This window comes from Epinephelus moara, chromosome 24 (genome assembly GCF_006386435.1).
Source record: "Epinephelus moara isolate mb chromosome 24, YSFRI_EMoa_1.0, whole genome shotgun sequence".
NCBI lineage: Eukaryota > Metazoa > Chordata > Actinopteri > Perciformes > Serranidae > Epinephelus > Epinephelus moara.
Genome location: NC_065529.1, coordinates 48,523,800 through 48,548,078, shown reverse-complemented (window position 1 = coordinate 48,548,078; position 24,279 = coordinate 48,523,800). Strand labels below are relative to the sequence as shown.

The 24,279-nt window shown below is 40.3% G+C and overlaps 1 protein-coding gene across 1 annotated transcript; it reads right to left on the bottom strand.

Annotated features, from left to right (window-relative positions):
• Window positions 1-11,741: 11,741 nt before the first annotated feature.
• On the bottom strand, window positions 11,742-23,717 carry psmf1 (proteasome inhibitor subunit 1). The gene is made up of 7 exons (XM_050037724.1): window positions 23,489-23,717; window positions 20,798-20,950; window positions 20,457-20,539; window positions 19,654-19,839; window positions 14,741-14,797; window positions 13,843-14,004; window positions 11,742-12,299 (listed from the first exon to the last, which is right to left on the bottom strand). Exons 1-7 carry the CDS (start codon window positions 23,615-23,617, stop codon window positions 12,248-12,250), a joined length of 822 nt encoding a protein of 273 aa, XP_049893681.1. The 5' UTR covers window positions 23,618-23,717; the 3' UTR covers window positions 11,742-12,247.
• Window positions 23,718-24,279: the final 562 nt, after the last annotated feature.

Here is a 24,279-nt window from a genome sequence, read left to right as displayed (position 1 = left end):
GAATAAATGCCATATTTTTAGTACAAGTCATCTGTAGGTGGAAGTTTTCTTAGAACCGAAGCTTTATTTCACACCAGACCAAGGGCAGTGTTTGGCTGAGTCATCAGAACTTGCCGCAGGAAATCAGGAGGACAAAGTCAGATAAATAAAACCTCAGCAGCATATGATTTTTATTCATGTGGTTGCCACAGTAGGATACATACTAGTCTCCCATGGTCTTCAAATCCCAGAGTTATCTTAGCTACACGTCTGATTATTAGCGTGTAAACACTCCTTTGAGGATGGAAGCAGGAAATGATGTTGGCATAGATTCAGTGAGATAACATGGGCAGAATCAGCTGTTAGCAGTTGTTGTTTGCAGCACACTCATGGATATAATTGGATTCATCTAGTACTGAAGAAAACTAAAAAAATGTGATGATTCTCAGTAACGTTCTGCAGATATTAGAAGCATCTAATTTCTAGGATTTTGAAGCAGATTTATGGACGTTTATTTGCATTGCACATGGCAAGATGGCGCTGTTTAAAGTACGCCGAACTTAAAATGTGTTTGTCTTGTTGTGTTGAGCCAGAATAGAAGGAGTCATATCATGACTCAAAAATGTTATCACATATCAGCCGCCACTGCCTGTCAACAAAAACAAAGACGACTATGGTTAAATGTGATAAGACCAAAGGACTGGATGGAGGCCATCATCAAAAATGCTCACACTTCATATCAGGTTAGGGAAAAAGTATTTCCTGTTGTAGGGATGAATAACGTTATGTGTACTAAGGGTTATCATGTCCACCTCATCAGAAACTGGGGAGGGATTAAGAGGAATATTGGATTTCTCTGGAACGCTAACTTTTAAGCCCATTAGCTAACGTTAGCTTTGATAGCAAAACAAACTGGAGAAAAACGTTCAAGGGTGGTCCTCCTTTGTGTGATTGACATAGTTATCAACCACAAAGCTTAAGTAAACCTGTCAAATCATCCATCCACTGAGTGAGAGCATACGGGTCGGCCAGTCTGGTCCCGTTGGTCAGTGTTTACTTATTCCAGTAACACTGGTGGTCCCGGAGAGTGAGTGACCTGACATGGTGCGTTGGTAAATTCAGTCTGACGCTCTACACTAAAATGAGAGCCCTGTTGGTGGAAGAAACGGAGCGTTATATTTCTACATGAATGAACAAACAGTTAAGTTAATCACACATTCACTCCGCTCTGCACTCTGCTGCTCCGTCTCCACAGACAGAGTGTCCAGAGTGCGCTCTGCCACTCTGAGAGTGCGCTGCTCTGGATAACCCAACGCTACATTCAGACAGCGCTCAGAATTTACGAACGGTCCAGTTTGTGTCAGAGTGCGCTCTGCCACTCGGAATGAATATGTATGCATCACTTTCATTCATTTCATTCATCTCCCTCCATTGTCTAAAACAAGCCAACAGAACTTGTTTGCTAGCGCTAGCTAATGTCTGTGGAGAATTATTTGCCTCCAGCTAAGCCCCGCCCACCAAAAAAAACGTCTGTACTGTTTACTAACAGTAAAAGGGTCATGCACATCTGAGTAGCACACCTGAGTACGAGCGTGCATGTAAACTGTGTTCAAGCGGAGCTTATATGTATGTGCCTGTTTAGGCATGCTCAGGGCGTTCAAATGTTTTTGTAAAGATGCATGTGTTTGGGAGGTACTGAGCATACGACTGGATAGATGAGATCGGATTATACAACATGAGTTGTGTGACAGTTAGTAAGAAGATGTTTTGATGGATTTTTGCTGATGTTAAACGTAGTCCACGGTTAGTTCCGTTCATGATGAATGTTTTTGGGATTTTCTGTTCACTGTGGAGGCATGCAAGAAAAATATCTTCACAAATTCAGTGTAACACGCAGTGAATACAGGTGAAGTATTCTTTTAATGGCCTCCACGAACTGTTTGTAATCAGTGCGCTAGTTTACAAGACAACCCGTGTTTCTGCTTTTCTGTAGTCACACAAAATAATGAGTCTCCTCTCCTGAACAAAAACATGCCCCCCTCCCCACCTCCCACTTCTGCACACTGAGGGGTTGGAGGTCAAAGGTCAGTTACAGCGGCAGCATTCCCACAGCTGCTTGCGATTCAGTACTTTACTCAAGGACACTTCAGCAGCAGTGTGCAGGGTCGTGACCCCGAGCTCGGTCTCATTAATCACTACACATCCTGCTGCTGCAGAAAATAACCGGAGAAGGTTGACAGCGCTGTGAAAAGAGAAAAAAAAAAAACTCCAGGTGAAAATACAAGCAGCTGAAAATAGAGCTATATAACAGTTTACAGTTTGTGTTCAGCTTAAACAAACCACCCACAGACAGAAAGGTCCTTCCTGCTCACAGGCTGGATGCTTCCCTTTATGTACAGATACAGTATGCACAAATGTAACACACACACAGCCGTAGCATTTTACTCAGAGACTCAATGAATGTACAAACTAATGCTGTAACGCAGGAGGAGGTCGCAGCAGTGTCACGCAATACCACAATATCTGTCGGTCACATGGTGTAAACAGTCACATGATTTCAGTGCAGTCGCCTTGGAAACACTATTGTACAAACATTCCTTTTTTTAAATCCTATATCAAACATACAGAGGTAATACATGTGTATTTAGCAAGATAAAGCGATATTTCACTCAGGAGGAATATTTTAGGGGGATAAAGCAGTACTGTAATATATTTAGCCTTCAAAATAAAAGCAGGAACAAGAAAGTGACCGAAAGGCGGGGCTTGTGTTCGCAGCTGACTGTTAAATGAACTGAAATGTAAAATAAAGGAACTATTTTATCCAGGTGAAATATCGCTTACAGAAGCCAGATAGAAATGAAGCTTATTAAAGTTTATGAAATGTATGAAAAAAAAAAAATTACGTGGCCTGAGAAAGAAGTTGTGTGTCTGTTTGTGAATCAAAGATGTGAATCTTTTTGTAATCAATATATGACGGTGAAAGTAACATTAGCACAGAAAAACATAGACTTTAAAGGGATATATCACTTGTGTTTTAAAGTGGTTTTTGACTGTCAGCTGGTAGAAATGTTTATAGATTACAGAGTTGTTATTAAGAAACTGATTTCTACTCTAAAATATCTGTAGATGACTTATCTAATGTACAATATTACTTGAGAAAAGTGACATATCCCTTTAATCTGAGTGAAAACCAGGGTCTTTAAACTGTCATGAAGCAGACAGGGGTTGTTTTCTAATGTGGTTCAGTCTGTATTTTCATCATTTAGTTCCAGGAATTTATTGTTTGAAGGTTTTTTTTCTCTTCATGTTACTGTATGTGCTAGAAATACAAATGCTGAAGACATGAAATCTGGGTAAGAATAATTTAGAAGTTCACGTTTTGAACAGGAGTTGGAGCATTTTGTTTGGTTTGTTTGGATAAAAAAAAAAAAAAGTAAAACACGAGCTTGATTCAGTTCACCTGCCAAACCACATGTATGAACCTTAATGCAGTTGATGTGTATGAAAGCAAATAAAAGATGCAAGTATAGTATTTTTAACAACCACTGAATATTTAATATTGAAATTTAAACACCTCTGAATTCATAGCATTGAAATATTTTACTTTGAAAAACCGTATATCTGAATTTATAGTTCTGAATTCATTTTTTTCAGTCTTAATAAAGTCAAACCAACGATTCAAGTTTCAGAATTTAGATATTTCAGATTTTCGACTTTAATTTTTGGATCACAATTTGACCCATTGAATTTGACTGATGCTCAATTTAAATTTTGTCAACTTGAATTTTTATATCTGACATTGACCAATCAAATTTGAGCTTTTTTTTTTTTTTTAATTTTGAAAAATATATTAAAAATATAATATATAAAATATGACTTTCAGAATTAAAAAAAATATATCAGGTTGCTCAAATCTGAGTTAAACAAATTTTTTTTATTGAACATTAGTCAAATTCAATAGGTCATAAATCTGAAAAATCCAAATTCTGAAATCTTTGAATCTGAATTTGACCATTGAAACAATCTATTTGAATTCATCTTTGACATTGAAAGAATTTTTATAACATATATTCATTCAACATATACATTCAGATACATGATTTTCAAAATAAAATATTTCAATCTGATGGATTTGTTGGTGTTTAAATTTCATACATAAGAATTCAGTGGTCATTAAAATCAAAATGCTTTTGTCTCTTGTTTGTCTGCAGGCAGTAAATTTACACAAAACACTTAGAATTATTACACAGTAAAGTTTGATCATTTTTGATATCCAAATTTCAAGGATGGATTTTGACTTTTGTGGCATAGATTGAATCCATTGAATTGGGCACACACGACACAAAGAAACCAAATATTTGTTCTTACTAAGTCAGAGTGAAGAGTGAACTTCTGTGTTGATTTAAATCAGTTTTCCCTCCTGATAACAGAACAATCAAAGTCTAACTGAAAAGCTTTCAGCTGCACAGACCCCTGGTTTGCTCTGTGGCGTTTTATGTGAAGAGCACAGTTGTGTACAGTGTGTAACAGCAGTATGTTGTTAGAGTCATATCATAAACTGACGTGTTCATTTGTGACGATTTTTCATTAATATTTTACATATCTTTAAATCCCCCTCGAGATTTAACTGAAAAATATCTAATTTGAAATTTACTGAAGATGAATGTAGAGTTTTAAATGTTCTATAGCTGAAGAAAGACAAAGATAATATATTCTCACTCCAGACAGTGATCCATTAAATACACACAGAAATGCATACATCTATATATATGAATTATATATATATGAATTTCTTGTCATGATTTGGAGAAACGGGCCCATCTCCACTCATAGTTTATGAAGCGCTGCTTTGTGTGGAGGCTGGTGAATCTGCATGTTATGTGACGCTGTAAAGGTGTAAAGATGCCCTGTTCCTGTACATACTGAGGAGCTGTATACTGTATGTTACAACGACGCCGATGATTTTTAAGTATGATTTTGTTAACGTGACCAATAAAATTTCTGTTTTGTTGTTGTTTTTAAATCCAGTGAGTCTGACTGCTCTTTGTGTTTCACTCTTAAACTTCAGCTGCAGTTGTAGTCACACAGGCTGCAGGTTCAATACCACCATCAGCAGGAGAGAAAGATGTATTCTGATCCTTTTGCTAACATTACAGCTCAACCGAGGAGGATGCCATTATTATTTACATTTCATCCCGAGCACAAGCCTCTTCCTCTTCCTTTTGCATGATGATATGTTTGGCGGGTGTAGTTCGGTAGAAAGGAAATAGTTCCTACATTAAACTGCTCACAACGATGTCTGGATTATCTTGAGTAACCGGGTTGTGATTTCTAGAAAGAGACATTGCTGTTGAGTTTTTCAAATGTATTTTTTTGGCGCTTTGAGCACCACAAACCGACTGCCATCTAGTTCCATTATATTCAAGAGAAGGCAGACATCTCCATGGCTGATATCTCCAACATTTGGCAGCTCACACCAAAATGTCTCGACCGATAAATAACACGACAGGTCAGAGGAAAAACATGGATTTTTAATTATGAACTGTCCCTTTAAGTTTATGCTTCATGTACATTTATTGTCTGTTTCTGTTCACGGAAATTGGAGTAAATTTACTGTAAAACTGACTCCACTCCACGCTAAGGAGAGCGATGTCATCGTACTGACTTCCTGTCATTAACCCCAAACATGTTCCTCCAGTGTCTCCATGTAACAGCTACAGAGCAGACATGCCTCATGTGATGACCGACACAAGATTGGTGAGTGTGTGTGTGTGTTTTTATTTCTACAGTACATTTAGAAAGTATTCACTCTTTAAACATGTTTTTATGTTGCACCCCTACTCTGAAATCATTTAAAGGAATGGTGTGTTAGATTTAGGGGGGTTTAGTGGCATTTAGCTGTGAGGATTGCAGATTGCAACCAGCGGAAACTTCTCCCAGTTAGAATTTCTTCAGTGGTCATTAATCAGGAGGTTTTTACCAGGAGCTGAGTTATCAGCAGAGGTCTCTTCCCCTCCAAAACAAATGGACCAGGTGATTTAAAAACACTGAATAAAACAGTTTCACGTTAAATAAAAATCAGTGTTTTTCCAGTGCTGCTCATTGCAGATGGGCTTTTAACGACAGTGGCCAACACAAAAACATGAAAAAGTAAATGTCCCAAACTTTGTGCCCATTTGTTCAGAGAAAAACCTGAAATATAACTTTGACAATAACAATTCAGACTCTTTAAATTTAGCTCAGGTGCCTTCCATTTCTCTTAATCATCTCTGAGATGTTTCACCACCTTGGTTGGAGAGTCCACCTGTGATCTGTGATCCACCTGATTGGACATGATTTGGAAAGGCACACACACACCTGTTTGTGTCAGGTGTCACTGCTGAGAGCAGACACAAAGCCTGGAGGTGAAAGGAGCTGCCTGCAGAGCTAAGAGACACAGAGACAGGACTGTGTGTGAGTGAGCGAGTTACAGTTGTTTCTCTTCACTGTGTCTGAAGTTAGTTTTTGGAGCTAATCCATAACAACGGTAAAGTGTGTTTGAGGATAACGGTAATCCAGCTGAGCCTAACACACACACACACACACACAGCTGGAGGATAATACAGGTACACCCTCCATCCATCTGTTAATCCATCTGTCAGTCTGTCTTTTATCCCCCTTTTCTCTTTTTTGGTTTTAGTCTTTCTCTGCCGCTCTGGCCGAAGTATCATAACTGGTGAAACAGGAAGTAGACCAAAACGAGTCGACAAACTGTTTCACAAGATAAGATAATCCTTTATTGATCCCCTGAGGGAAAAATCAGGTGTTGCAGCAGCACAGGGACAGAAATAAGTACAGATACACAGAGAGGGGTAAAAATTTAAATTATAAAAGTAAAAGTCGACTTAATTAGAATATAAGCAGTATACAACCAACACCCACGATTGGAGCTGCACTTAAACAACTGTCTCCAACTGTTTTCCCATTGTTTTGCAGAATTTAAAAAGGGTTCAACCTTTGTTTGAATAAATAGATGTTTTATTGAGGAAATTTGACAGTAGATGGTCCATAACCACTTAAATGTTTGGCACTGGGTACGGCAAGAACAAAGGGAAAAGGCAAAGTTGTCTAAAAGAGGCAGAAAAAAAAACGAGAGAAAATGTTTCTTGTCATGAGTTAGTTCATCTTTGTGTGGCATTATTTAAAGCCAGAGTATGGGTGGATTTTAAATTTCATATGGCCATGTTTATTCTAAATCTTGGGTCTTCAACAGGGGCCCATGACCCCTAGGGGGGGTCCTCAGATTTAAAGCAGAGTGGTTTTTATTTATTGATTGATTTTTTTTTATGTCAATGAAGACACACAGAAAACCACCAGCGAAAAGTGTGGAGAGTGAAGCTAACACACCTAGCCATGCTACAACTGCTGCTGACCTGGCAGCGACAGGCAGACAACCTCAAAATATACAGAGAACTAACACTTCTCTAAGCCCCGCCCCTTTGTGATAGTCCAACAAGCTGTCGCAGTAAGCATGGAGCCCACACTGTAACTAACTGCACTCACTGAAGAATCATATTTTTGTAAAAATGAAAGAGTGATTCCAGAGAGCAGTAGACAGAGGGGTCTACAGTGTGTGTTTGAAGGATATATCCAGGATGTCAAACTGACTCAGCAGCAACAACAGGTTAAAAAGACAAAGATAGTTAGAAGCTAAAGCCGAACTATAGGCTACAGATCACAGTGTAAAAGTGAACCACCACATCACTGCTGATCGCCACACAAGACAATGAATATAAAGGGAAACTTTATATTGAACCAGCTGTGTGGCATCACAGTGTGTGCAGATGAACGGTGTTTGGCTTCACCCCCGTGCTGCTGCCTGGACTGCCTCCGCTGCTGGACGGGCAGGGATCTTTTGTGAAGTCAAACAACGTTCGTCTGGCACACTGTGATGACACAGAACTGGTTGAATATGAGCAAAGTTTCCCTGCTTCCCTTCACTGGTTCCTGTACAGCAGGGTCGGTCCTTGTTTCACTGTTATAATCATTAAAAAGCAAAAGCAGCATGTGTATACATTCAGTAGGCTATATCTTCAGTAGCTAGCTAGCTAACCCTACACTTTTCAGGGTTTGATTTTGGAACAGGGAAGAAACGTATATCTTTTTCCAACCTCTCCAGGTAACCAGTATCATTAATACACGACGTGCCCCAGGCACAACATTTAGCTCCAAATCCACAAAACCAGCCTGAAAATGAAGGAAATCTGAAGGTATGGAGCACAGCTGTGTTGTTGTCCGACCCTGGTCTGATCCTGATGCTACATTATGATTGGTCAGTCTGCGTCCAGGGGCAGGCTTAGCAAAGGGTCAATTGTCTTACGTGCAACCAAATTTTACACAATATATGTCGTAGGGGGTCCTTGCTCCATCTCTGTGTGAGTTAAGGGGTCCCTTGTATGATACCAGTGTAAACAAAGAAAGGACTTTTTAAAAATAATCTGTCCCTCCTTCTCTCTCATTATTATCACTGTCAGTCTGTCAGGTTTGGATTTTAAACAGTTGTCTGCATGTCGCTCTTTGTCTCTTGTTGTCTCCCTCCCTCTGAGTTGTATCATTTTCCCTCTCCAGGATGACTCATGATTGTCGCAGGGTAATGTTTCCCACAAGACAAAAGCAGAGCCCCCCTTCTCTCTCTACCCGCTGAGGAGAATCAGTTGTAACCACCTGCTGAAGGTAAGTCAAATGTGTTTCCTACAGACATGTTGCCTCCGTCAGGACCTCGAGTTAAAACTAACAAGGAACATGTCAGGTGAAACTGTGAGTGAGCTGTGAGCATTATTTACATGCCCATTGCTCCCACTCACATTTCCGTTTCACCTTCTGCCTCTTATTTACCTCCAGAAGAAAAAAAACGGGCTGAGATTGTTTGTGTGGTCGTATAAATTCAAATGCTCTTGTTTTACAACGTCTCGGAGCATAAAAATATGTTAATGAATGAAGTTGAGTTCAGTGGTTGAATCTGAATTAGAGTCAGGGGAAGACGTGTGCCGACTGCCTAAAGAGACAAACAAGACAAACAGAATCAAGAGACAGAATAATATTTGTCTGCAGGTTTAAAAAGAATCGCTGAGAGCAAAATACCACATTGTCTGAATAATAATGAGTCTGAATAATAAAGCAGAAAGCACGTAGGAGGCTCTGAGACGAGGCAGATTTGTTTTCATTAGATGACACACTGATTGCTCCGACATATGTTGTTCTCACTGAAAAGCCACGCTCCCCTGACATTAACATGACATGGTATAAATATATTAACATGCAGGTGTAACAGGAGTGTTTGATGTGTTCACCATCTTGATTCAGCGTGTTAGGATGCCAATATGAAATATCTTAATAACTGCTGGATGGATTGTTGTGAAAATTTGCAACATTATTTTCCATGGATGATGAATCCCACTGACTTTAGTGACCTATTGACTTTTACTCTAGTGCAGGGTGTCAAACATACAATCCAGCCCACTAGATGACTTTACGCAACTAATATTTATGCAGTTGTCAAGGGGATTTATACTTGTGCGGTGCTGTGTCTGTGTCACTCTGCAGTTACACCTCCAAAACACTAGTTAGTGGCGGAGGTTTCTGTGAAGCGCTGTAAAGTTTAGTTGATTCAAAACACACATTAAACACACATTAAACATGGCTTAATGATGACAGTTTCAAACACAAGTACACAAATCAGCTTCACTATAACTCGCAGCATTCACAGACAAAACACTTGTCTTTATCTGGACACATTTTCCAAACAAATACAACATGCTAATGTTATTAGCACAAGCCTATGGCATTTTACATTGTATAAATTAGCCTAGCGACGAGCAGAGATAAATCACACACAAGACTTAAAATGCTATTTATATGGAGGCTTTATTGTCTTCACAATTTATTGTTTCTTGTCTGTGAAATAAAAGTAAATAAAAGCTATATATAACTTTTTAGATTACTGTCCTAGTGAGGTCATTTTATTGATTATCTGTATCATCATATTGTTCAATTAAACTATAGCTCTATTATTATTCGACTGGTCACTTGAATGCGCTGACATTCATAATTGTGGCTTCTGACAGCTGTCAGTCTGTTGTCATCTGTTTGTGGCTCAGTTGATGTGATGTATCTTTTGCTGCACAGAGGAAGCATGCTGCCGGAGAATTTTGGCGTACTGCATTTGACATATTATGTATTGGGACTCTCTAAATGTTGTTCTGGTATACTAAGTAGTATGGTAGTTTGGGTATTGGAACCAAATGGGGTTAAAGATTTTGACAGCTCATTGTACATATCTGCAAACTACAAATCCGATACCTCCTTTGTACATTTCAAATGAATCATTCCAACATTTCTTGGTATATGAGCAGACTTTGTCATCGAGAGATGGAGGGGATGGTGCCAAGCTGCAGGCAACTGTTTGAAACCAATTAGCCATTGCTGCATCTTTCAGTGGCTTTTTAGCTACTAAACATGGGTGTTCCATCGCTTTGTCTTTAGCCGGGATAACGCCACGAAAAGCAGTTGTTTTTTACATTTTTACATTGCTGCATTTGCAGCAGCGTCACGGTGGTGCAGTGGTTAGCACTGTCGCCTCACAGCAAGAGGGTTCTTAGTTCGAACCCTGGGGTAGGGAGTTTGCATGTTCTCCCCGTGTCAGTGTGGGTTTCCTCCAGGTGCTCCAGCTTCCTCCCACAGTCCAAAGACATGCAGGTTAATTGGTGACTCTAAATTGTCCGTAGGTGTGAATGTGAGTGTGAATGGTTGTCTGTCTCTATGTGTCAGCCCTGTGATAGTCTGGTGACCTGTCCAGGGTGAACCCTGCCTCTCACCCACTGTCAGCTGGGATAGGCTCCACCCCCCCGCGATCCCCAACAGCAGTAAGCGGTTACGGAAAATTAATTAATTAATTTCCAGCAGCTTTTTTGTATTTTAGGCCAAAAAATTTTTTTCTACCCCAGTGGTATTTATGCCTTAACATAACCGACTTCCTGTCTCATATCCTCCATACTGCAGTTGGTTGATGAGGTAATCCAGCATCCATGTTGTCAGGTTGTGCTCCAACTTGTCACTCAGAGGCGTGGGCTGTGTGGTATTGAAGGGGGCAGAGATGTGTAAGGACCAGCCTCTCGAGGGTCTTCATCAGGTGTGATGTCAGTGGCATCGGCCTTGGGGTGCTGTCATTATGCGCATGTTAGCATTTTAGCACAAAGCAGACTCTCAGAGTTGATTTATATTTCTGTATCACTGTCTGTTCGTCTCATGATGATCACCTGAGTCTGAGAGTGGAACTACCTTATAACTCTGCTGCCTCCCTATTTTCAGAAAGAAAATTCTGCTTCACACTGTGTTGACATTTTTTTCCTGCTCTAACAATCATGAGAATGAAAGCACCGCTGTGAGCAGAGCACATACTATATTTTTCAGCTCTCCCTGGGACAATTAAAGAGAACTGGAGATGGCTGTTTGTCATCTGCCTGCAGGGGAAGTAAGAACTTGTTGAACACAAGGTAATGAGCACAGACATACTGTATAAACAAATTATGAATCAGACTGAAACAACTGTCCTGACAAATGGATTTAACTATGTTGATGTCTGGCTGTTTTTGTTTCACCTGCAAAACTCTTTTTATTGTCTTCGCTGCAGCATCATGAAATAAGATGTTAAAGTCATTTCAGGACTGGCTCATAACACAGACAACAGTAAACAACAGTAAACGTCAACAACAGAAAGCAGAATGTAAAGTCTCAGATTTTTATTTTGGTGTGACACAATTAATCAACCATGTTGTTAAATCAACAACAATCCAAACAAAAACAACTCTAAAGAATTATGTTTTATTTTTTCTAATTCATCCAAAAGAGAAACTCAGTGACTTTTCCTTTATTCTGAATAAATTATAAGTTGCAGTTTAATGGGACTACAAGAATCTAAACTGACTTCGATCTTTTAGGAAGCAGAGGAAAAAACCCACTAATGCGTTGATTTTAACACATGGAGGCGGGTACGTCGACGTAAGTTATATACACGTGTTGTACATTAGTTATATGAAACCAACGATTAGAAAACAAACCCTCTTTTTCAAAAACAGGAGAAAATGTAAAGGCAAACATTATTACTTTGGGGCCACTAAATCAGATCAAATCCTCGAAGAGATAAAGAAGATGAGAACTCCTCCTGGCTTCCTATTGGCTGGAGGGCAGGATGTTGTTGTGAGTAGTAAAACAGGAAGTAGGAAAGCAGGTACTACATGAACATGTCGTCGTAGCCAGGCGGGGGCATGTGGTCCGGATCCGGCCTGAAAAACACAGACACACAAAAACTGTCATTGTTGTATTTAGGGATGCACGCAATTAGACGTCTTAACGATTAAACGTCCGCTCCCTCGCTAGCCGGCACCAGAAATATTAGTTGGTTAAAGCAATTAGTGTTTTATTCATGTACAAGACTGCTTAACTGTCATGCAGCCACCCGCCACTACTGGGTGCGACAGAGGCACACTTCAGAGGCAGTTATTTATTTTAGATGTTATTTCAGTGGTTAACTTTTGACTGAGCTGTCTTCATGTTCATATTCATACCGCACAGCGCAAAGTGTGTCATACTTCAGCGGCATTTAAAATCTGACATGGTTGTTGAAGATTGTGATTGAAGGATTCAAAGGCTCTTAATGCACACAATATTTTTGGGGACAATGTTTCAAATACTTAATAAATTGTGCTAAATGTTGACTGTTTTCTGCGTGTTTTCCCTTTTTTAGACAAGTCGACTAGTCTTAATTAAAATTTTCATTCAGGCGACAGGGAAATGAGTCACCAGGAACATCCCTAGTTGTATTACCTTATCAGTTTTTGACCTGTCTGCCGCACTGGAAACAATCCAGTGACAAGCCCACCGCCCACCGCCCAGACCAACTGTCTCTTTTCACAGCTAAACAGTACACTAAACTATGTTTCTGCAATCATTTGAGGCAAGAAATAGGCAATGCAGCAACAGAATCTTGATTCATATTTGATCACTGCTGCCTAGTTTGACAGTTTCACTGTAGTTCACGAGTAGTGATTGACATTAGGGATGCACCAATATGGATTTTTTTCAACCGATAATTTCCTGCTTCTCATGGCCGATAACCTATAATTTCACATTTGTTTTTTTACAAATCAAATCAAATCAAACTTTATTTGTATAGCACTTTTCATGCATTAAAAATGCAGCACAAAGTGCTTCACAGAATAAAAACATACAACAAAAATATTACACAAATAAGTGTATAACCTGTAGTTTATGTACACCTGAGGGTAAGAAAGGAAAAATATGGCTGATTTAATATTCTGTAGCTCTGACCTAACCAAATCAAACTGACATCACTATTGCTAACACAACAAAGAACAGTTCTGACTCTTCATACCTGCCGACATAAGGCTGTGAAAATAAGGAAAATTTTCTGGGGTACTGTCAAATGGCCTTCCCTCTACGCCCCTACCCTCATGCTGCCCTTGTTAAATCAATGAAAGCAGTCTGGCTTCGTATTATCGAATATTATTTACTGGCTATGATTTTAATTTTCTGAATAATGCATAATTGTAAAAATGTCCCACTTTCGGCCGATATATATTGTGCATCCCTAACTGACATGATTGACCACTGCGTTAGAGACTCCTCGGCTCTGATTGGTTGTTTTCCTTTGGCCTTGGTAGATTCCTAAAGTTATTTTCATAAACGTCAAAAACTGTAGTTTTAATAGACATTTTTATGCTTAAATGTTTTGGTCTAGAAAAGTGTACTTGAGTGTCCTCCTTTAGGGAGGACAAAGAGAGAGACGTGTGTGTGTGTTTGTCTTACCCTGGTCTGTGTCGTCCGACGGGTCCAAACGGGTCGAAGCGAGCTCCCGGGGGAACAGCTCCAGGAGGCAGGATGTCTGGTATCCCACTTGATGGATCAAAGCCAGAGCGAGGATACCCCGACCTCAACGGGTCGACTATCATGCCACCACCGCCGCGAGTCCTGAGGGGGGGGCAGGAAAGAGAGGAGAGGGAGGAGGGTAGCTCACTTAATCTGAGTTTAATGAATGTTTGGCATGACACTGATGCTCCTCTGAAGTTCAATCCCATGATTATAGTGGATGATGCAGGGGTGAGGAACAACCTGATGTTAACTGTCAGATAAATTACATATACTGCCATTCAAACGTTTGGAATCAGCTGTTATGTTTCTTTCAGTAATGGCTCCTCTAACAGAGATAAAAACTGTATGATTAAACACCAAATGTATTTTTTACATTTGAAAAAGTTTTGACCCCAAAAGACGAAGAATTAAATCATTCAAACTTCCATTTAGTCGACGTCCCTGCGGTGTTGCATGACGGGGAAGAAGAGTAACTGACCCTCGATCATTAGTGAACCAAAGGTGCAACTGGGCTGGAAATATTTAGTCTGCCTTTGTTCGGTCCCTCTGCGGTCGACTCAGTGGTTAGACTGAACTGGTTTAAAGTGTGATTTGTCCGTCCACGGTGCATCCTGAAGATATTTGTGTTTAGAGCTTCACATTCAGCTGGCAGAGGAGTCTGGACAAGCGCCAGTAATCCTCTGCTGTCTGTCTGTTACTGCGTGGACGGACTGTTCATCCCCCAAAATCCCAGATTAGAACAAAAACCACACTGGTGCTTAAATATATATCTGCAAAACCATTTCCATAACAATTATTTGTGAGGGTTTTTTATGAGGGAGAGAGACGGACTCACCCGAAGGGATCCAGATCTGCTCCTCCAGCTGCAAACGGAGGAATCATGGGGTCGTGCCTGAAAGAAAAGTTATTTAATCGATTATTTATGAGGCTAATACTATTTTAAGTTTCTCAAATGTGAACATTTGTTGCATTTCTCTGTTTTTTATGATTGCAAACTGAGTATCTTTGGGTCGTTGGTCTGACACACCAACATTTAAATACTCCGAAGAAAAATTTAAATGGACATTTTTCACTTTTTTTAATGACATGTTTCAGACTAATAAGGGAACGCTGTGGAAATGTTACTGTGCTGCAAACATGCGCTGCAATAGACAAGACGTGAGGACACAAAACCGAAAAATGATGCTTTAGCTGTTGGAAAGAAATGAAAGGATTTAAGTATGTCAGTGTTTTCTTAATTGAAAATACCAGAACTGAATAACCAACATAGGCTGTTAAGATAAGATGTAAATCCAACAACATCTGATTTCAGCTCATGTTGGAGGAGAGGGAAATGAGGCAGCTGAAAAGAGCTTTAAAACAGAGACTGTGAAATAACGTTTGGTAGAACTGACACAAAATCTATTCTAAAATCTTGGCAGAAAATATAGGAAATACAAAGCTGTTAAGAGTATGAAATTATAGAGGTGGGTGTCGAAAAGAAGATACAATCTTTATAAGAATAAGGTTAGGACATACAGGACTTAATGCAGTGTTGAATGAGAAAGACTTCAGGCGATGTTAACAGAAACAAGGAGGGGGTGGAGTATTAAAGGGTTGTTTAAGATGAACTAAGCAGCAACCAGCAGGGCCAACTAGATGAAACGTCAAGTGTCAAAAACTGCAGTTCTTGGCCACTTACAGGCTTCAAAAGCAAGTCAATACCTATAACACCCATATTAAAATGCCCAGCTTTACAGCAGAAATACAGGTTTACAGCCTGGTACAAAAAATGATTTCCCTCCTCCCGCTCATTGTGCTTCTACTGGCATTTGCTAGAATCTACCGCGGCTCACAGAAACCAATCAATCAGAGTCAAGGAGTCTCTAACGCAGCTGTAAGTCATGTCAATCACTGCTCGTGAGCTGCCGTCAAACTGTCAAAACTATTATCAACATTATGTAACTGCATTGCCTATTTCTGGCCTACAATGTTTTCAGAAACATATTTTAGTGTTGCCTGGGTCCAGACCTTTAAATCCGCCCACTACACTAAGTTCGAGCTGAGTTAAAATAAAAAAACAACCAACCAATGAGCACTGCGGGAGGATACAATGCTGTTGTCAAGCGGTGCACCAGAACCAGTGAGAAGTAACAACAATAGGCTTCACTGACTCTTGGTCAAACGTCTCTAAAGGCTCTGACGGATGCGAAAAATGCAGAAAATCAAATCTGTTACGAAAATATTAATGACCGACGAAAGTTTCGGACTCAGTGTGCAAAAACTGACAAAACGTGAGGTCGTATTTATTTTTAGACGTGGGACAATTTGGACAAATAAAAGGCCTTCAGGCTGTAAAATGAGAATTTGCTCTGGTCGATGGGTGGTGCTTGGTTTTGGCTCAACTGTATCCAACATGGCGGCCAGGTCACAAACTTTCTCATCATACAGCTAAACAGTACACTAAAATATGTTTCTGAAAACATTTGAGGCGAGAAATAGGCGATGCAGAATCTTGATTGATATTTGATCAGCACTGCCTAGCTTGATGAGCAGCGATTGACATGATGCGTTCGAGACTCCTCAGCTCTGACTGACTGTCCTCCTTTCGCCGTGGTAGATTCTCGCAAATGCTGTTAGAGGCGCTACACATTATCTGTCTCATGTATTTCTGTGTGGATGACGACAGTTTCAGCAAATGTGACGCAAAGTTATTTTCATAAAAGTTACCAACTACAGCTTTAATCTAGAAGACATGAATCATTCATAAAGATGGTTGTTAGCGGCGGCCCTTTGATTAAATTTCACTTGTCATCTCTCTTACACTCTTTGCTGATGCAGCGACCCAGAATCCACACAGATGGATAAAATTAAATTTATTACAACCCTAATCCTGTAACTCAACATTATACATTACACATCCCATTCATAATCCCAGTTATCCCATTAGTAGTTGTAATTATTCAGCGTGAATCACACAGTGGAAACACACTGTAGGCAGAGATCTTCTGCTCGCCATCTTTTCTGTTCTGTCCATTTTCCTCCCTCCCCACTCGTCTGTCCTCCTCGTCCCTGTTTTCCAACACTTTCTGCTCTCTGCAGCCCTGACTCAGTTTTTGCTCTCTCATTCATCATTCCTCGTCTCTCTGCATCTCTTTCACTCCTCTCTCCATCATTCTGCATCTTATCCCTTTTTATTATTTTCTCTCCCTTTCATACGTCTTTTCTCTTTCAGATTTTGGTTTTCTCCATCTGTCACTGTTTTGATCTCCCTCCCTCCTTATCTCCCTCCCTCTCTGGAGACGAGGAGGCGACAGAAGCGAGGTCGATAAAGTGCTGACATCACCTCGCATCTCATCTGATCGGGTCACAGCAAAGAGGACGGGGAGGAGGAGGGGGGAGAGGAGGGAGATGAGACGAAGAGCGAAAAGCAGAGTGATTCAATCTGAGCACGCACACACACACTCACACACACACACACACACACACTCACACACACTCAAGCTGCCCAAGCTCTGCCCTCATTTACTCTCTGCAGTTGTAGTCGACCAACAGCTCCTGTCTAGACTTTGTACAAGGCATGAACTCTGTGTGTGTGTGTGTGTGTGTGTGTGTGTGTGTGTGTGTGTGTTACCTATTTTAAAGTCAAGTCCCTAATGTATTTGTCGTGTTCTTGTTTGGCACACTTTAATCACACGTGAATCCACCCAAACACATTTTCATTTCAGTTTTATCCAAACAATCCTAAATAGTTCAATCAGGATTCAGGCTGCAACTAATAATTATTTTCACGATCAATTCATCTGATTATTAATCTGATTAATCTGTTAACCAGTTGGTCTATAGAACAGTCACAACTTCCTAAAGCCCAAGGTGACATCAAATTGTTTTGTGACTAACAGTCCAAAGCTGAAGATATTCAGTTTTAGATCTGAGACAATTGGTTAATTACTTCAGTGGATCTCAACCTTTATCATACAGTTGAGGAAATAAATGTGGAGGAAGTGAAACCTATGATCAAAATAGTCCTTCTTATGACTCTTACTCCTCTGAGCTCACTTCTATACTCAATTAAACAGTACCCATTTTACATACAACTAAAGTCCACAAGGAGTCAAGTCAAGAGGGTGGACATTGGATTTCAACTCAACTTTCCAATTAAGGTGCAAAAAGGTTTACGTATATTACTTTTGACCGCATTATGTGAACTGCATATATTCTAATCCTCAATTGAGAAAAAAATGCATTGCAGAGCGTCGTTCCTGTGGGCTACAGCAAAACTAAACCCCTGAGCTTGCCTGAAAAGGACTAAATGCACAAACATGCTATTTTTAAATATCCCATGGAGAGAGACTCTCACTGCAGCCTGTTTTTATTTTGTTCTGAAAATGTCGGCGTGCAGCCTTGTTCTGTGGACGATAAACCAGGTGCAGACTGATAAAGGAGGAAATGCAGTGAGTGCTGGACGGAGCAGTGAGTGACAACAACCCTGTCCACATTTAAGAGGACTGTTTACAATGGAAACGCTACGCGGACCACCGAAAGTGTTAGTGGAAATGGGGCTTTTGTGTTTATCTTCTTTCTCTGTTGTAGATAATGTATTTGTTATATTATATTTCCATACTGGAGGGGGTTACAAAGCATTTCACTGCACACTGTAGAGACCGTCTGAGTGTGTGACAAATAAAAATCTTGGGCTCTGGGGAAACTGACGACGAGCAACGCTTAACTGATTCAGAAAATAATCAGCAGATCAATCAATGACAAACATTAATCATTAGCTGCAGACGAAAAAAGCAGCAGCGAAACCTCACAGCTGAGAAACTGAAACGAGGGAATAATTACTTGACATTTTGGCTTGGAAAAATGACTTTGAGTTAGAATCCATAAAATTTCTCGTCCTGGTTGATTTGGCAACACTTGTGGTTACCTTGGCAACAGCAAGTGTGGTTGATTTCTACGGCAAACTCTCCCCGAGCAGAAAAACAGACTGTCGATTGGTTTATCGACGAACAGGATGAAAACAAACTCTCTCTGAGCCACTTAGACAGTCGAGCCTACAGCTTTCAGACAGTTGATAGATTTATTTATTATTTATAGGCTGGATTTATTATGATTTAATGATCATAACAGCGCAGTTATGCACACAGAAGGTGGAAACCAGTCGGAAAATGTCATGAGTCTGCATGAGTGAGGAGATGTCACCCTGGAAAAGCACAACATTATTTTTGATACTTAAATTAAAACTAAGACTGTTTCTATATAAAATGATGACGATGAGGCTTTGGATTTGTGCCAGTAGATTTAAGAGCATTAAAAACATTAACAACCCCACCTTTAAGGCTCTATGATATGACCTCGCCCTATTTCTTTCTATTTATGGAAGACAAAAGGTTCTTACAACGACTCTACACTGTAGTTTCCTGGAAGTAAACAGGCGAACCAGTTATAGGAAAGTACAGACTGCAAATCCAGCAGTGGAATAAAATGAATTAATTTGGCTGTTTGGGTGTACCGAGCCTGAAATAGCTTAAATCCAAACATGGTTTAGTTCCCTATTATTAGCTGTCTATTACTAATGCCTCTGATTAAAATGCAAATGAGAAACAAACACACTATTTTAAACTAATGAAATTAAATCCCAGTATATTCTGAATGAAATACAGCCGTGTGACTGATGGGATTTTTTTGCTTTTAGCAGATATTTACACATAAGAACACTTCTGTGTCAAGGTAAATTTACACAGGCAGCTTCCTGTCATCACTCACCAGTGTGGTGGCTGTCTGCTGGGGATGCGGAGGGGGTCGCTGTCCTCTCTTCTTCGTCTCTGCTCAGCCTCCTCTTCCACCTCCCTCCGACTCTTCCTCTCTGCCCTCTGTCCTGTCGGTCTGTCCTGGGAGGGCAGCAGCTGAGTCTTCACCTTCTCTGACAGACTGTCTGCATCCTTGAACACACTGGAAGAAAAAGTTGCTCTTAACTTCATTTATCAAAATAAAGTTTCGTCTGTGCAGTTCGATCTACGGTACAAGTGTCCTGTGCTTTCTGGCTGGTAATGATTGAACATCCTGTTATGGAAAACATTAAACTAAAAGCATGCTGTCAGGAAAAAAATATATAACCAACAGGCATCGGCTGGTTTAATTAAAGATTAAATCACATACTTACACAGACATACACAGACATACACACACACACACACACACACACACACACAAAATACGAATTAGGTTTGATGCCAATTGATTAAATAAAAGCTACATAAATGCAGTCTAAAAAGATAGGTTTTAAGATTTTGTTTGAAGCTGTCTACTGAATCAGACAGTCTGACGTCAACTGGCCACAGAACGCAGCATCACCACACTTTTTAGTTCCACTCTCGGGGACATTTAATGGACCAGAATTAGAGGACCTTAGGGATCTATTAAAACGCTAGCTAGCTATATACGTATAGCTACATCAAGTGGAGTTAGCCTATGTTAGATCACCAATGTCAGCCAGGTTAGGAAGGGTCAATTCTCATGTGAGTTATGAAGTTATGGCCAAAAAAAGAAAAGAAAAAAATTACACCAACCTGTCAAATGTGTGTAACTGGTCAGCATCCACGTGATCGCTGATGTTCACTGTCAAGTCTGACACCTGCTGTGTGCCTGGGGTCTTCACACACAAACACATACAGAGAGCACGCGTTAAGATGACACAAGGAAAAGATCAACACCTGTTTCACATTTGTTCCTCAGGACAAAACAGAAATCTAATCCAAACACATCAGGCTAATAGTAAACTGAACAGATTATAATATTGGTGAACAGATTATGGATGCAGCATCTACTGTTGTCTCTCTTGTCTCATCATTCATCTCATTTAAGCTGGTCATCTGTCTGCAGAGTCGACTCAATACTCAGCTGTTCCTACCATCAGGTTGAAGATCAAGGTGGAGTCGACAGCGATGGCTTTGAGCAGCAGCTGGGTGTCGCTGTCTTTGGCTTTATATCGCAGACTGTACAATTCCTTGTTGCTGCTCCAGTCAGCAGGCAGCAGCTCGGACTTCTTATCACTGCTGCGAGGCTGGAGGTGGGAGAGACACAGGAAAACGGCACACACAACAGGGGCAGACAGAGGGAAAATGGAGGGTGTTAGAAGACGGTGAGAGCACATAATAATGATGTCAGGACAAACTCTTCAGAATGTGTTCAGTAGTCAGTGGTGGAATGTAACCAAGAACATGTACTTGTGCTTTTCTTGAGTATTCTCAAGGCAAATATTGCACTTTTTACTCCACTGCATTTGTCTGACTCCAGTTGTCATCCCCCTCTTGTCCAGTGAAAACCATGTATTTCCAGATGTGCTGGTTCTGAATGTTTGTGATAAACTGAAGGATGAGTTGAGAAAATTATCCTCCTCCTTAAACTCTCTAGAAACCCTCTTAAATGAGCAGGAAAATGCATCGTCACAAAGCTGAAAACTGTTTTTATGACGCGATGAAAAGTTGACTTTTTAGAGATATGTGGTTCTCACAGGATGGGCACGCTACTTAAGTATAATGATCTTATACACTGCTCAGGAAAAATAAGGGAACACTTAAGTCACACATCAGATCTTGATGACAATAATTCAAGTTGAAAATCTTTACTGATGTACACTGTATAATTATTTGAGAACAAAGTGACGTAACAACGGTCAGTGGAAACCGAAATCATCAACCCCTTAAGGGCCACATGAGGCCGAGCATTGTCCTGCACCAGCTTCTGGTCTGACAATCGCTCTGAGGATTTCATCCCAGTACCGAACAGCAGTCAGGGTACTGTTGGCTATGACATGGAGGTCTGTGCAAACCTTCAAGGATATGCCTCCCCAGCCCGTCACTGACCCACCACCAAGCCAGTCATGCTGGATGATGTTACAGGCAGCAGAACATTCACTACTCCAGACTCTTTAAAGCCTGTGACATGTGCTCAGTGTGAACCTGCTCTCATCTGTGAAGAGAATGGCAGCCCTGCCAATTCTGGTGTTCTCTGGCAAATGCCACTCGAGCTACTCACTGCTGGGCTGTGAGCACAGGTCCCAAAAAAGGACGTGGGGCCCTCATGCCACCCTCATGGAGTCTGTTTCTGACAGTGTGGTCAGAAACATGCACACCAGTAGCCTGCTGGAGGTCATGTTGTAGGGCTCTGGCAGTGCTCCTCCTGTTCCTCCTCACACAAAGGAGCAGATACCGGTCCTGCTGCTGGGTTGATGCCCTTCTACGGCCCTGTCCAGCTCTCCTCATGTAACGGACGGTCTCCTGGTATCTCCTCCATGCTCTTGAGACTGTGCTGGGAGACACAGCAAACCTTCTTGTGCCATCCTGGAGGAGCTGGACAACCTGTGCAACCTGACTGGGCTGCAGGTACCGCCTCATGCTACCAGTAGTGCCAAGGACACTAGCAGAAGACCAAACTGGAGAACAATCAGTCAGGAAGGATAAGGAGAGAGCAACTGTCTGTGGACACCACATGTAAAACCATTTACTTTTTGGAGGTTGTCTTGCTTTTGCCTCTCCATTGCACCTGTTGTCACTTTGATTTGCACCAAAGCGGCTGAAACTGATTCAAAATCTTCCATCTTCCAAAGTTTAACTGACTTGGTGTTACGCTGTGACTGTTAAATGTTCCCTTATTTTTTGAGCAGTGCAGAATATGATGTATTGCTGTAGCTTTAACGACCCACCAGTATATACTGAAGTTAAATGAGCACAAATTTAAACATTTACAGCAATAAAATGCAACAGACACAGTAATGCAGCTGTAATAATAATAATCCAAACTCCAACTACATTTTATTGATGATACAAAAACCTTTTCTTTAGGAAGGTTTTGAATGCAGGACTTTTACTTGCAGTGGAATATTTCCACAGTGTGGTATTTGTACTTTTACTGAAGTGATGGATCTGAACACTGTCTGTACTGTGGTGTTACAGAGTGTCTGGCCCCAAGTGGCACAACACTCGGTTAGCTAGCATAAGATGACATGACAGATTTTAGAGCTCGTCATAATGTCTCTGTTATAAAACAACTGCTGGTGACTGCTGCATTAAACACGACAGCTCATTAAAACAAAGCTATAATATGTTTATCAGTGATGACAGTTTGCTAGATAACATGAGTATTGTTCATTTAGGAAGCTAAAGCTAATCTAAACTGAGCAGCCGAGGCAGGTTGGTGCGGACTGAATTCCATTGAAAAACTGACAGATTAATTTCTTTCTGTTAAGCACAGATCAATAACCTCGGTGAAAACGGACCAAAATACAATTATGAACAGCTTAACCGCCATTCTTCAATTCGGCACATAAGTTATTCACAAAGCAGCGCGTATTTTTCTTAAAATCTAGTTCAGATCCTGTCTATCCCCTGACTCCTCATACAAAGAGCAGTGGTAACCGTTTGTTAAATCTGTCATTTATTCATGGCTATTCAATATTAAAATGGTCTCCCAAAGAAACAGCTACTGCGATGTTGACCAACGATCATGGCGTTAAATTTTAAACGGATTTTGGTGGATCGCGGCCTCTGGTTAACACATGAGATTATTTAAGCTAATATCAACGTTAGCTAGTTTAATTTACCTCGTCTCCGGACCCGATGCACCTGTATCCGCTCTTTATCATTTCCCAGTGAACGAAACACACAACGGCGTCCTGTGGACAGCTAATGCTGCCACCGACACAGGTATATAACACCTCCAGGCCCGCCATGTTTCTTTAATCTAACCACTATAACAACATCAATTCAGTTTCAGGTGAAGAAACGAAAACGAAAGACACAATTTCACAGCAACTGCAACCACTTCCTGTTTGGCCTTTTCAAAGTAAAAGCACCGGTGAAACGTGATTGACAACTAACTCTGATGCAAATAAACATTTTAAAGATAAAAACAGTGGCTCTTAAAACACAGAATACAAACACCACGAACTAAAAAATTAAATGATAATAACCATAATAATAAAAAACAACAAAGTAACCGACTAATAATAATAATTACACAAAATTTACAAATATAATAAAGATAGATTTTTGATATATAAATCAGTTTGTTTGTTTGTTTTTTTAAAAAAAGTTTCAGGTAGGCCCTACCTCTATACGGTTGTTTATTCAACTTCATATAGAGGTAATAATTAAACTGACATTTTTGCCTGAGCTTTCAACCACATTTCAAGTGAACTTCAAGCCTGAAACTGGGATTTTCTCGTAGGTAGATATTCAGCAGCAGTGCACAAATAAAACCACACTGAACATGAATTTTGTATTGTATTGCATTAGTGAAACACATATCAAAAACACAATTGCTAATTTTGCTATTAAAAGTAAAAAATAAAGTATACTCTTTAAACACAAGCATCATTCATATAATGTGCAC

Coding starts and splice junctions, on each gene's coding strand:
- psmf1 (XM_050037724.1), bottom strand. CDS start 23,617: ATGGCGGGCCTGGAGGTGTTATATACCTGTGTCGGTGGCAGCATTAGC. Junction 20,951..23,488: donor GCATCGGGTCCGGAGACGAG/GTAAATTAAACT, acceptor TCCCACCTCCAG/CCTCGCAGCAGTGATAAGAA. Junction 14,798..19,653: donor AGCAGACAGCCACCACACTG/GTGAGTGATGAC, acceptor CTTTTCTTTCAG/GCACGACCCCATGATTCCTC.